The sequence below is a fragment of the Salvelinus alpinus genome, chromosome 27 (assembly GCF_045679555.1).
Source record: "Salvelinus alpinus chromosome 27, SLU_Salpinus.1, whole genome shotgun sequence".
Classification (NCBI taxonomy): domain Eukaryota; kingdom Metazoa; phylum Chordata; class Actinopteri; order Salmoniformes; family Salmonidae; genus Salvelinus; species Salvelinus alpinus.
The window spans coordinates 34,397,916-34,411,485 of NC_092112.1; the positions used below are offsets into that span (position 1 = coordinate 34,397,916).

At 41.9% G+C, this 13,570-nt stretch overlaps 1 protein-coding gene across 2 annotated transcripts in view; it reads left to right on the plus strand.

Annotated features, from left to right (window-relative positions):
• jag2b (jagged canonical Notch ligand 2b) overlaps positions 1 to 13,570 on the plus strand; it is a 97,060-nt gene that overhangs the window by 63,141 nt on the left and 20,349 nt on the right. For both annotated transcript variants that reach the window (XM_071370400.1, XM_071370401.1), the window contains 8 exons: positions 160 to 333; positions 2,667 to 2,829; positions 3,123 to 3,287; positions 11,392 to 11,505; positions 11,741 to 11,854; positions 12,460 to 12,573; positions 12,728 to 12,844; positions 13,332 to 13,359. In XM_071370400.1, the coding sequence (XP_071226501.1) occupies positions 160 to 333; positions 2,667 to 2,829; positions 3,123 to 3,287; positions 11,392 to 11,505; positions 11,741 to 11,854; positions 12,460 to 12,573; positions 12,728 to 12,844; positions 13,332 to 13,359 (989 nt within the window). The remainder of the gene's footprint in view (positions 1 to 159; positions 334 to 2,666; positions 2,830 to 3,122; positions 3,288 to 11,391; positions 11,506 to 11,740; positions 11,855 to 12,459; positions 12,574 to 12,727; positions 12,845 to 13,331; positions 13,360 to 13,570) is intronic.

Below are 13,570 nucleotides of genomic sequence, written 5' to 3' on the forward strand. Positions count from 1 at the left end.
GATATCCTGTTAACCATGGATCCATATCACATACTGTCAAGTACTTTCTCTTGCATTCTACTTATCCTTTACCTGTTAGCAGGTCATACCCTGTCCTATAGGATTCTCATGTGTTAGATCTATGTCAGATATATCTCTTTTCCCACCATCTCCCTTCAGGAAGGGCCCAGGGGATACCTCTGTCAGTGCTTGTCAGGCTTTGTGGGCACTCATTGCGAGATCCAGCGGAACAGGTGTGCGAGTGGGCCCTGCCAGAACGGTGGGCGCTGCCACAACGTTTTGGACGGCTTTGTGTGCGAGTGCCCGACCAAGTTCTCCGGGGAACTGTGTGAGGTGAGCCTTTAGTTCAAAGGCCGAAGTCTTGGGACCAGTTTCCGCTGCTCTAAAGTGTTGGTCCTTTTGGTGACACACACAGCAAATTTATATCTGACCCTCCAATTAGAGATTTTTTTATTTTTTATATATATATATATATATATTGCGCACAGTCTTTTTACGGTGAGATTAAAAACAATGGTATATCCTGAATTCAGTCAAAACAAAACTCCCGCATAAGGGAATTGACACGCACGCACACCTAGAACTATACACACACACAGAGACAGCGCTGTACTGTTTTGCTTTGACTGAACGGCAGACAGTACTGGTTGTGAGCCCAGTCCTGTACTTGGCGTAAAAGGCTATAAATACGAACTCTCTTGAATGAGGCAACTCGACTATGGCCCTGTGCCCACTCAGTCACTCCAGGGCATTGAGAAGCTACGATTATGCCTGTCCTGGAATTGTGGCTCTATTCTTACACGCCTATCACCATCGTGTGACATACGTATGATACTTACTACACTCATATGACACTCCTATTACACTTGTATTGCATTGATATGTCACAAATGCACTCCTGCTACACTAACACAACATGCGTATGACTTCCCTATGCACTCCTGCTAAACTCAGACCGCATACATGATGACACTATAAACTCCTACACATGTTTAACATACTGTACATATGACACTCCTATTTAGTTTTTTACAGGTACGGGAATCCCTATGTGTGCAAGCGCTTGCACACTGTTTGTTGTTAGCCTAGGTTATCATAGCGATTCTAGGCCTATGTAATTCTATGTCCTATGATCCCTATATTATAACTTAACATATTTTAATGTGGCATAAACACAATCAGTCAATGTTTTCAAAAAAAATCCCTCCTGTAGGCTACCCGTGCAATTTTGTCCACTCACAAAATGATTACAACATCCAAACAGTGCATTGTGCACTCGCAATTTGATGAATGGAAAGAGACCTCTGTTACAAAACACCTATGTGTATTGTAATGACGTTTTGTGATCGTCATTAGGCCTATACTTCATGCATCCACTGGTGTCCGTGCGTCTCTGTATCGGCAACTAATTTCCGCCAGATGTACGAGTTTTCATCGAAGCACAACGCAATTTTGAGCATATACAACCCGGTTTCAAGACAATTCGCTCATTTCATGTGGCTGAAGTGGTAATGTTAAGTAATAGCCTACAGTTTTCTTGACATTTTGTTTTAATTATTGTGATAGTAAGCCGGTATAACATGAGCCTTTCTCCCCTGCCTTCCTACTACACTTGTATGGCATACCCATGACAGGCCTAGGCACAGCTATGACACATCTATGCAATTGGCATGCCTGACACACTATCTCTTAGCACACCTATCCCACCCTTTTAACACCTATGTCCTTCTGCACACCAAGTTGATTTGGGATCGGGCGTGTGAGACGTGCATTACAGGTGGTTTTGGATGGGCTGTTTGAAAGACAGGGGGTTTAAGTGTTCTTCCTCTTCTGTGGAGGGGCTTAGATTTATGGGGCTTGTCCCAGCCTTTAGCCCTCAGACCCCTCAGTTTACATCCCACACATACTTTTCATGGCCACAGCACTGAGAAGCCTTTAAACAGAACAGAATAGAATAAATACATCTCTGCCCCATCAGATAGTCAAATAAACAAGTTGGGTGCGTGTGCAAGTTTCTGTGTCCGCGTGTGTATTAATCTGTGTGAGAGCACCATGACCAGGAGAGAACCATGACCCAAGTGAATCAGCCCACCCCGTTGCACCACACTACTGACCGACTCAGTGCCTTAAATGGCAGTGAGTTGTACCCCATGGTTTACACTGCGGTTTTTGTTGTGAATTTTCCCCCTCTTGATGCCCTGAGAACACAGAGAAAATGTAGAAACTGGAGCCGCTGCCATGTCACCGAGGACGATCTGGTTGTGTGTGTGTGGTTTTAATTAATTTAACTTTCATTCACACACACACAAACTACCTCCACACACAGATGTGTTGGTGATCTTCAGGTACCTCTGAGCTTATGCCAGGCTTCCACAGCTTACCCCTTTGTGTTTATCTATATACTTAAAGAACAACTTGTGTAAAGTGTTGCAAGGCCTCACACACTTTCTTTCTCTCCCACACTCTCAAACTCACTTATACCATTTCTGTCCATACTGGGTGGCAAGGATTCATTATCTGAAGTACTTGCATAAAGTGGATAAAATAAATGAAACAAAGTACAAATGTAAAACTTGTTTGTACGTGTGAATGCGTGCATGCAGATGTGTTGAACTTGTTTGTGTACATGCTTGCATGTTTGAACGTTCTCCTTCCCTTCCCCGCAGGTCCCAGGTTGGTCTCCTTCAGACCCGTGTGAGCCCACCCCCTGTGAGAACGAGGCACCGTGCCACGCCCTAACGGGTGACTTTTACTGCGCCTGTCCCGATGGCTACGAGGGCAAGACCTGTGCCCACCTCAGGGACCACTGCAGGACCACCCCCTGCCAAGGTAGAGCCACACACACTGACTGATTCTGGACTGGTTTTTGTTGTTTTGTTCCCTATACATAATGCCCGAATGGAAATTTAAAAGGCTGATTCCAAATCAGTTACTAAGATTGAACTTGCCAGAGCCCCAGAGTATTAGGGAGTTGCCCCTAGACTCAGGTCTTGGGTCAGTTTTTTTTGCATTTCCCCCACTAATAGGTGAAGCTGATTTTTAGATCTGTACCTAGGGGAACTAGACACCGGATCAGGTAGATGCAGACACCTCATTCATCCCTCCTGTTTTTTTTCTCTCAGTAATTGACAGCTGCACCATTGTCGTGGCAACCAACGACTCCGCGGGCGGTGTTCGTCACATCTCGTCCAACGTGTGTGGCCCCCGGGGACGCTGCATCAGCCAGCCCCGCGGCAACTTCACCTGCTCCTGTGACTCCGGCTTCAGCGGCACCTATTGCCACGAAAGTACGTACCACTGTGCCTTTCTCTGTCGGTCCGCATGTCTACCATCGGTCTGTTCTTGCTTGGGCAATTTTTTTATTCTTTATTTATTTCACCTTGATTTAACCAGGTAAGCTAGTTGAGAACAAGTTCTCATTTACAACTGCGACCTGGCCAAGGTAAAGCAAAGCAGTGAGACACAAACAACAGTTACACATGGAATAAACAACAACACAATAGGGGGGTGAAAAGAAAGTCTATATACAGTGTGAGCATATGACGGGAGGAGGTAAGGCAATAAATAGGCCATATAGCGAAGTAATTACAATTTAGAAAATTAACACTTGTGTGATAGATGAACAGATGGTGATGTGCAAGTAGAAATACTGGTGAGCAGAAAAGTAAATCACTTTTATACTGTATAACAATACCTCGTTATACAGTATATAAAAGTGTTTGGTGCTTATAACTATATCCAGCACAGGGCTCCAGCTATGTACTTGGATTGCTAACTTACTAAGTGGTTAGATGTCAAGATCAAGCTTCTTGGCTAAAGCAGAGACATTCAATCCCCTCCCTGGATCAACATCCCTATTGGCTAAATTGTTTTGTGTGTCAAAAATAAATCATTTATCCCCTTGTGTGCACTTCCGGTAATACCGTATTCCCCAGTATGGTACAGAAACGGTATGACGGTCTGAAAATCTAGATGCCACCCAAACTTAGACCAGGGCTTCAGTCGCATTTACTGCCTCGAGTGTCTGTCTCCTGTCTTTGTCTGTATGTCTGCTCATGTGACCCGGGCTTCAGTGGCCAGGGTTGGGGTAAATTCCACAAATTAAATTCCAATTAGCTTTTCTTTCCCTGAGTAGTTCAATTGAGTAAATTCAATATTCTGCCATCAATTCAATTCCCTCTTGACCCATTCCCTGAATGTCAATTCCTTTACTACTTTCAACTCAAGCCAAACTCAACCCAACTACCTCAATGCATGGCAAGTTTGAAAGACTTGACCTTTACTCTTTTTGGGGTCATTTTCCTGGAAACCTTAAATGCACCCCGAATTACACTTTTCAGGAACTTTGGAAGTTTGTATAACATAAAATATATAAAATAATACAATGTTTTTAAACATAATCATAAAGCTTTAAAACATTATAATCAATATTAAACCATCCTATGGCAAAGCTGCATAAAGATGTCAATTTTTTATGCACATCTGTTATTAGGCAAAGCTATTGACTAAATAAAAGCTGTTTTAATTTGAACAGCATGGGATAATGCTGTAAATGCAAAATACTTCCCCACTGGAGACCAGGTTTCAATTCCTGTCTGAACCTTTCATTCAATGACTCCCTCTTTATGCTCACCCAATCTGTTTATCTAAATTAAGCAAAAATACGAAAGGTAGAGTGGAATTCTACTCTATTATTATTTGTATTTTTTTATTTATTAAAGTATTATTAAAAGACATTGGTCACTAAACATTTGTGTGGAATTTACTTTTAGTCTGTGTAAATCTTAATACAGGGTATACATAAATCAAGGCAGTAACTTCACACATGTAGCTGCGGAGGGGGCGTTGTGTGTGTGAGAGATGGGAGCGAGCAGACGGAGGGGGAGAGAACGCCAAGGAAACTCGGCTACAGCCAAGACTAGCCAACTTGTAGTAGCCACAATGTTATTTATTACCACATATAACAGTGCATGTCTTAACTGGAGTAGCCTAGCTAAGCCAGCTATAGCTTGCTAGGCTAATTGAGGCCACATTCTGCGCTTCCCCCCCAACCCCATTCCGATTAAAAACCTACCGTTTGCTTGATGTGGCCTACTCCTTATTTCTCAAACTTTTTAATTCCATAATTGTACTCTGTCTTATATTGTTTTAGTGAACTCACTCCACTTGCTACACGTTGAGCCTCTTTGCCGATTTTGATTGGCCAACATAAACAACAAGCTACACACCTGAAGGCTACTGGTTATCTACCTGTTTTATGGGGTGCATGTCAAACTACATTTTAAAGGTTTGTTTTATCAAATTAATCATTTGAAATGTTATGGTATGTTTTTATTTTTTTTATTAAAAAAATACTTCAGTGTTAAAATAGGCTTACAATTATAAAATGTATAGTATTATTAGTATTTGAATACTAACGTCTGTTTGGCTATTCAAATAACCGTGCACATCCCTAGTCAGTGGTTGAGCGTATTGCACCCGTTATTGAAATGTTTGTACTGATTTTTTAATTTTCCATACCTTCCACATGAGGTGAATGGTGCACTTTCCCAATTCCTAGAAATTCTCTGATTTGATTCCAATTGGAGTTAAACTGATCTCCGTAAACTAGCACACTGTTTTATGCAAGCCTGCGTTGTATTAAGGCAGTGGTCTTCAACTTGTCCTTGCCTAGGTACCCCCTCCCAGGCAAACCGGTAACCCAGGGACACACAACATACGTAATAAAACAGTTTACTTACCAGGTGAATGATAATGGAAAGGAGAAGTAATCAACGTTTTAAACTGAATTGATTTGGTAGATCGTTTTTTTATTATTTTGACCTCCTCACATAATTGGAAGAGGAAGTGTGTCAACTAACACAGCCTATTAGCTAGAAAAGTAACTCCGAACACTTTCGCTTAGAGCAGCTGTTTAGCTGGTTAAACAAATGTTAGCCATGTGTTGGCAACCATTTAGTTTAAGTCAAAGTTACTAGCAATAGATTGTAACACCAGATAATGTGATTTAACCCCCCCCAAAAAAATTGGTATCCATTATACTGGGAGTTACAGGTTAGGTACTGTTTGGTGTAGCATAGAGAATTTTCGACCAACCTTAACTTGGCGGTACGGTCTTTGTCCTCCATTCGTGGAGGACAAAGGAGGCTCCTCGTGGAGTGCAATGTAATCAGTGTTAGAGCATTGGACTAGTTAACTGTAAGGTTGCAAGACGTTCCTAGGCCGTCATTGAAAATAAGAATGTGTTCTTAACTGACTTGCCTAGTTAAATAATGATTAAATAAAGGTGTAAAAAAAATACAAATACAAAATAAATAAAAATCGGCAAATCGGCGCCCAAAAATACCGATTTCCGATTGTTATGAAAACTTGAAATCGGCCCCGATTAATCGGGATGGCCGATTAAGTCGACCTCTAGTCTCAATGTCATTGTCCAGTTGCAGGGGGGTCTGTTACGAATTCAGAGAAGTGTTATTAAAATGAATAGTTTTTTTGCTCCATGAAGTAGTCCAACAATGTGTGACCACCACCATCTTGTGTATTTCAAGTCTTCTCTCAACATGTAGCTAGCCAGCAGCACTTGCCGCACTGGTAGCCTATTCGCTATGTCAGATACTTCAGTGAGTGTAATTTGCTCAATTAGGATCTAATTTTCTACTGTAGGTACAGTTCCTTCAAAGTATTAATACCACTTGATTTTTTTCATACCCCATAATGTCAAAGTGGAATTATGTTCTTTTGTTTATTTATGTTTACAAATAGTCCGTAGGTATTCGACCCTGTTATTGTGGCAAGCCTAAATACGTTCAGGAGTAAAAATGTGCTTAACAAGTCACATAATTTGCATTGACTGTTTTACAGGATTTTTTGAGATTAATACCTTATCTCTGAGCCCCATACACACAATTATCTGTAAGGTCCCTTAGTCGAACAATCCATTTCAAACACTGATTCAACCACAAAGACCAGGGAGGTTTTCCAAAGCCTCGCAAAGAAGGGCACAGATTACATTTATAAAATATTTTTTTAAAGCAGACAATGATTATCCCTTTGAGCATGGTGAAGTTATTAATTACACTTTGGATGGTGTATCAATGCACCCAGTCACTACAAAGATACAGGTGTCCTTCCTAACTCAGTTTCTGGAGAGGAAGGAAACCGTTCAGGGATTTCACCATGAGGCCAATGGTGACTTTAAAACAGTTGCAGAATGTAATGGTTGTGATAGGAGAAACTGAGGATGGATCAACATTGTAGTTACTCCACAATACTAACATAATTGACAGTGAAAATAAGGAAGCTTGTACAGAATAAAAATATCCCAAAACGTGCATGCTGTTTGCAACAAGACACTAAAGTAATACTGCAAAATGTGGCAAAATAATTCACTTTTCATCCTGAATACAAAGTGTTACTGCGTACCACTCCATATTTTCAAGCATAGTGGTGGCTACATCATGTTATGGGTATGCTTGTAATCGTTAAGGACTGGAGCTAAGCACAGGCAAAGTCCTAGTGGAAAACCTGGTTGTTTCCACCAGACACTGGGAGATGAATTCACCTTACAGCAGGACAATAACCTAAAAACACAAGGCCAAGTCTACCCTGGAGTGGCTTACCAGGAAGACGGTGAATGTTCCTGAGTGGATGAATTACAGTTTTGACTTAAATCGTCTTGAAAATCTATGGCAAGACCTGAAAATGGTTGTCTAGCAATGATCAACAACCAATTTGACAGAGATTGCTGTTTTTAATAGAATAATGGGCAAATGTTGCACAATCCAGGTGTGGAAAGCTCTTAGACTTACCCAGAAAGACTCACAGCTGTAATCGCTGCCAAAGGTGAATCTAACATGTATTGACTCAGAGGGTTGAATACGTATCTAATAAGATATATATTTTTTTTAACAAGTTTTTTTTATTACACTTTGACAGAGTATTTTGTATAGATTGTTCACAAAAAATGACAATTAAATCCTTTTTTAATAGCACTTTGTAACACTGTGGAAAAAGTCAAGGGGTGTGAATACTTTGACGACACTGTATTTAAATCAAAAAGCGTTTATTCTGTTTTTAGCGATAGTCATAAACATTTATTCTAAATGCATTAACTCCATTAACTGGAATTTCAACAATTATAATCAAGTTTTTGATGTTTAAAAAAAAATATATATTTTAATTCCATTCCAAGCATGGTTTTCTTCTTCAATTCTGATTCAGTCTAAATTTCAATTCCAATTTAAAAATGGAAGCAATTTCAAATTAAATTTGAATTGACTTCAACCCTTTTTCAGTGGCACCTACTGCCAAGAGTATATACATTTGAGACAGGAAGTCTTAACCAGGTGACAGCCTGAAAATTATGTTTTCTGGTTGACTACACTATCTAGCTTTTTCAAACAGAAATTTGCATCCTGTAGCACAAACTCCAAAAAGTTCTGGGACACTAAAGTCCATGGAGAATAAGCGCACCTCCTCCCAGCTGCCCACTGCAATGAGGCTAGGAAACACTGTCAACACCGATAAATCCTCAATAATTGAGAATTTCAATAAGCATTTTTCTACGGCTGGCCATCCAGATAGCTGATGTTCTGAAAGAGCTGCCAAATCTGGAGCCTACAAATCAGTATAAATTTGGACCCTCTCTTTCTAAAATTATCCGCCGAAATTGCTGCAACCCCTATTACTAGCCTGTTCAACCTCTTTCGTATCGTCTGAGATCCCCAAAGATTGGAAAGCTGCCACAGTCATCCTCTTTTTCAAAGGGGGAGACACTCTAGACCCAAACTGTTAGACCTATCTATCCTACCCTGCCTTTCTAAGGTCTTCGAAAGCCAAGTTAACAAACAGATCACCGACCATTTAGAATCCCACCGTACCTTCTCCACTATGCAATCTGGTTTCCGAGCCTGTCATGGGTGCACCTCAGCCACGCTCAGGGTCCTAAACGATATCATAACCGCCATCGATAAGAGACAGCACTGTGCAGCCGTATTCATCAACCTGGCCAAGGCTTTCGACTGTCAATCACCACATTCTTATCGGCAGACTCAACAGCCTTGGATTCTCAAATGACTGCCTCGCCTGGTTCACCAACTACTTCTCAGATAGAGTTCAGTGTGTCAAATCGGAGGGCCTGCTGTCCGGACCTCTGGCAGTCTCTATGGGGGTGCCACAGGGTTCAATCCTCGGGCCGACCCTTCTCTGTATACATCAATGATGTCGCTCTTGCTGCTGGTGATTCTCTGATCCACCTCTATGCAGTCGACACCATTCTGTATACTTCTGGCCCTTCTTTGGACACTGTGTTAACTAACCTCCAGACGAGCTTCAATGCCATACAACTCTCCTTCCATGGCCTCCAACTGCTCTTAAATGCAAGTAAAACTAAATGCATGCTCTTCAACCGATCGCTGCCCGCCCGCCCAGCATCATTACTCTGGACGGTTCTGACTTAGAATATGTGGACAACTACAAATAACTAGGTGTCTGGTTAGACTAAACTCTCCTTCCAGACTCACATTAAGCATCTCCAATCCAAAATTAAATCTAGAATCAGCTTCCTATTTCGGAACAAAGCATCCTTCACTCATGCTGCCAAACATAACCTCGTAAAACTGACTATCCTACCGATCTTTGACTTCGGCGATGTCATTTACAAAATAGCCTCCAACACTCTACTCAGCAAATTGGATGCAGTCTATCTGTTTTGTCACCAAAGCTCCATATACTACCCACCACTGCAACCTGTATGCTTTCGTTGGCTGACCCTTGCCACATTTGTCGCCAAACCCACTGGCTCCGGCTCATCTAAGTCTTTGCTAGGTAAAGCCCCACCTTATCTCAGCTCACTGGTCACCATAGCAGCACCCACCCGTAGCATGCTCTCCAGCAGGTATATTTCACTGGTCACCCCCAAATCCAATTCCTCCTTCGGCCCCCTTTCCTTCCAGTTCTCTGCTGCCTATGACTGGAACGAACTGCAAAAATCACTGAAGCTGGAGGGTCATATCTCCCTCACTAGCTTTAAGCACCAGCTGTCAGAGCAGAACACTGCACCTGTACATAGCTCATATGTAAATAGCCCATCCAACTACCTCATCCCCATACTGTTATCTATTATTTATTTTTCCTTTGCACCCCATTATCTCTACTTGTACACTCATCTTCTGCACGTCTATCACTCCAGTGTTTAATTGCTATATTGTAATTATTTCGCCACTATGGCCTATTTATTGCCTTAACTTCGTTATGCTACCTCATTTGCACACACACTATATATACTTTTTCTACTGTGTTTGTTTATTCCATGTGTGACTCTCTGTTGCACTGCTTTGCTTTATCTTGGCCAGGTCGCAGTTGTAAATGAGAACTTGTTCTCAACTAGCCTTCCTGGTTAAATAAAGGTTAAATAAATAAAAATCTAACCACAAATTTGAAAAATTACAGCAATTCTTCTGGTCGGTAAAAAAGCTGTTAACGTCCTTATACATCTGGTATACAACTTGACCATGATGGCATAAAATTACAATGTCTTATATTAATGCAACCAGTTTTTCCAGCTGGACACGGTCTCTCTGCATGTCTGACAGCCTGCCTAACTGGGTATCGCTTCCTGAGGATCTCATTCAGTGGTGGTGGCAACCACTCTAGTCTAGGGCTATGTCTTATTAATCTTTCCTTCTTACCAAGGTGTTTTTGTTCAATTCCCTTCACTGATTTGCAAGAGAACTAGTACAGACTAGTATAATAAATGTTAGAAACTCCCACTAGCCCATGCATCCACTAATCCAATGCTTTTAGGTTTGTGGGAAGTAGTGAATGAGTGCACACTTCAGGACAAAGCAATGTTATTGTTATTGGGACATGTCTCCCTTGTAAAAGAGGTCTGCTGACCCAGTGGTTCTGAGGAACCCTAGGGGCTTGTGGCGGTACTGCAAGGGGTCCGCTGCCATTTTTTATTTTTTTATGTAATCTTTTTATTTTTTTATAAATATTGCAAGGAACTACAGATAACAGATTTGGCCAAGTGTTTTGTGAAATAAGTTGAGGGTGCAAACTTTGCAATGTAATATAGATAATCTACAATGTATGCTACCCTTAGATGCACAACAGGGCCTGGGAGGCTCACAGGGATCCACAGTACTCTCATCATTGATCCAGTTTTCAACTCAATACTTCTTGTATGCCCTAAAAATGTTATTTTCAGCGTAAATGCACTGCAATTTTAGCTTTAAAACTGCTAAATAGTCTCACCATGCTCTGAGGTCCCTGATGAATTTGTTATAAAGGGGTCCCAGGCCCAAATAGTTTGATAACCCCTGTTCTGACCTCAATGGGACTTCCTGGATAAATAAAGGCAAAAAATAGAATGCATATTTTCTATTTTAGACGTGAACGACTGTGTGAGTAGCCCGTGTCGGAACGGAGGCACCTGCATCGACGGGGTCAACTCCTTCCAGTGCTTCTGTCCTGATGGATGGGAGGGCCGGCTCTGCGACCTTAGTAAGTTGGCTCTCCTCTTTCTCCTCATACTTTTTGTATCCTCCTGCTCCAATTTTTTTCTCTTCCTACCCTTTTCCCCCTGTCGTTCTTCTCCTACTCTATCTTCTCATCCTCCTCGTCTTTCTCCTCTTCGCCATACTACTCTTCCTCCCCTTTGTCAATCTTCCTTTACCTCCCATTCACTTCCTCCTCATAACACAGCCATAAACATTTATTTTCCTTCCTTCCTCCTCAGATGTGAACGAGTGCAACCGTAACCCGTGTAAGAATGGTGGCTTCTGTGTGGATCTGGTCAACGACTTCTACTGCGAGTGTACCAACAACTGGAAGGGCAAGACCTGCCACTCCCGTAAGTGTGTGTGCAGGGCTCGACATTAACGCATTTCCGCTTGCCCAGGGAAAGTTAAAAAATAAATAAAAATTCAGGCAAGCAGATTATAGATTTATGTTGTCCAAATGGACAAGAAAAAAAATCAATATCAAACAATTAGGCTACTCTGAATGAAAGCGGATTCAAGTGTCATCCAGATATTATTTTATGAAGTATTTCCTAGCATCATACATAGGGTTGCAAAATTCTGGGAATCTTTCCAAAATCCACAGTTTTTCAAGAACTCCCGGTTGGAAGATTCAGGAGAGAGTAAGTAGGAAATTTGGAATTTTGCCAAAATTACTGGAATTTTGCCAAAATTACTGGAATTTTGCTACCCTAGTCACACAACACAATTCTCAATCATCCTTTTGGCCTTAAACCTTTTTGAGCCTTGAGTTTTCTGACGAGTAAAAAAATCTGTCCTACTTGTCTGAAAGACAAGTGGCAAAAAAATGTCATGTCTGCGTGTGTGCTAATCAGATGTGTTGAATGAAATGAATTGTATAATTTATATTGGACAGACCGAGGTCTATTGGGTCTAAGCATCTTCGTTATGACATATAAAATGTGTCTGCACACAGGTGAGAGTCAGTGTGACGCCAACACCTGCAGTAACGGGGGCACCTGCTATGACCACGGGGATGCTTTCCGCTGTGCCTGTCCCCCTGGGAGGGGCGGCAGTACCTGTAACACAGGTGAGGGGGGGTGCTTTTATGCATTATTTGAATAGCTCTCTGTTTGTATCCCAGTCTGTCTCGTCTCTATCGATTCAATGTGTTCTGTCTGTATCATATCGTGTCTCACCACTTTATTATTATATATATATTTTTGTCGTCCCTTCCACTCCAGCCAAGAACAGCATGTGTGCGTCCAGCCCCTGCTCCAACGGAGGCACCTGTGTGGGAGGCGGCGACGCCTTCACCTGCATCTGCAAAGAGGGCTGGGAGGGCCCCACCTGCGCCCAAAGTAAGTCGCGGCTTAGATCCCACCGCTGCCACCAGTGTATCCCACCGCTGCCACCAGTGTATCCCACCGCTGCCACCAGTGTATCCCACCGCTGCCACCAGTGTCGCACGTAGATGCTACGTCCCAATTATCTCTTTACTCCCAAAGTGTGGACGTCTTCACTTATTTGAAAGGAAATTACTGGTATAAGAAATATGGTGGAAACACCCTCTATCCCATGCATCCACCAATCCAATGCTTTTAGATTTGTTTGAAGTAGTGAACGAGTGTACACTTCAAGATAAACAAAACCCAGAGTTTTTCTCAGCGCCTCAATCTTACTCCTGCACATGTCCATGTAGATATATCTATTTCAAGGGCCCCCTCTTGACTCGAATGCACTTATGCAACTTAAAGATTTTGCCATTTTAGAGTCATATATATATATATATATATATTAGCATGATTTTCACTTTCTTATGGCTTTATCTTGTATTTTTCTCCACAGACACCAACGACTGTAACCCTCACCCCTGGTACGTGCATTTCCTCCTCTCCTCCCCCCTTGTAAAGACTGGTGTGGTGTCATGCCTTTTCTCTGTTTTGACCCTCCCCTTTGCTGTACAACAACCACCATGAATTGTCTCAACACCCCCAGCCCCCCCAGCTCGTAAAATACAGGAAAGATGTTCCTTAATCCGAAACCCAGCGTTGGTTTTAAATGAACGGGTGGTGACAATGGAGGCT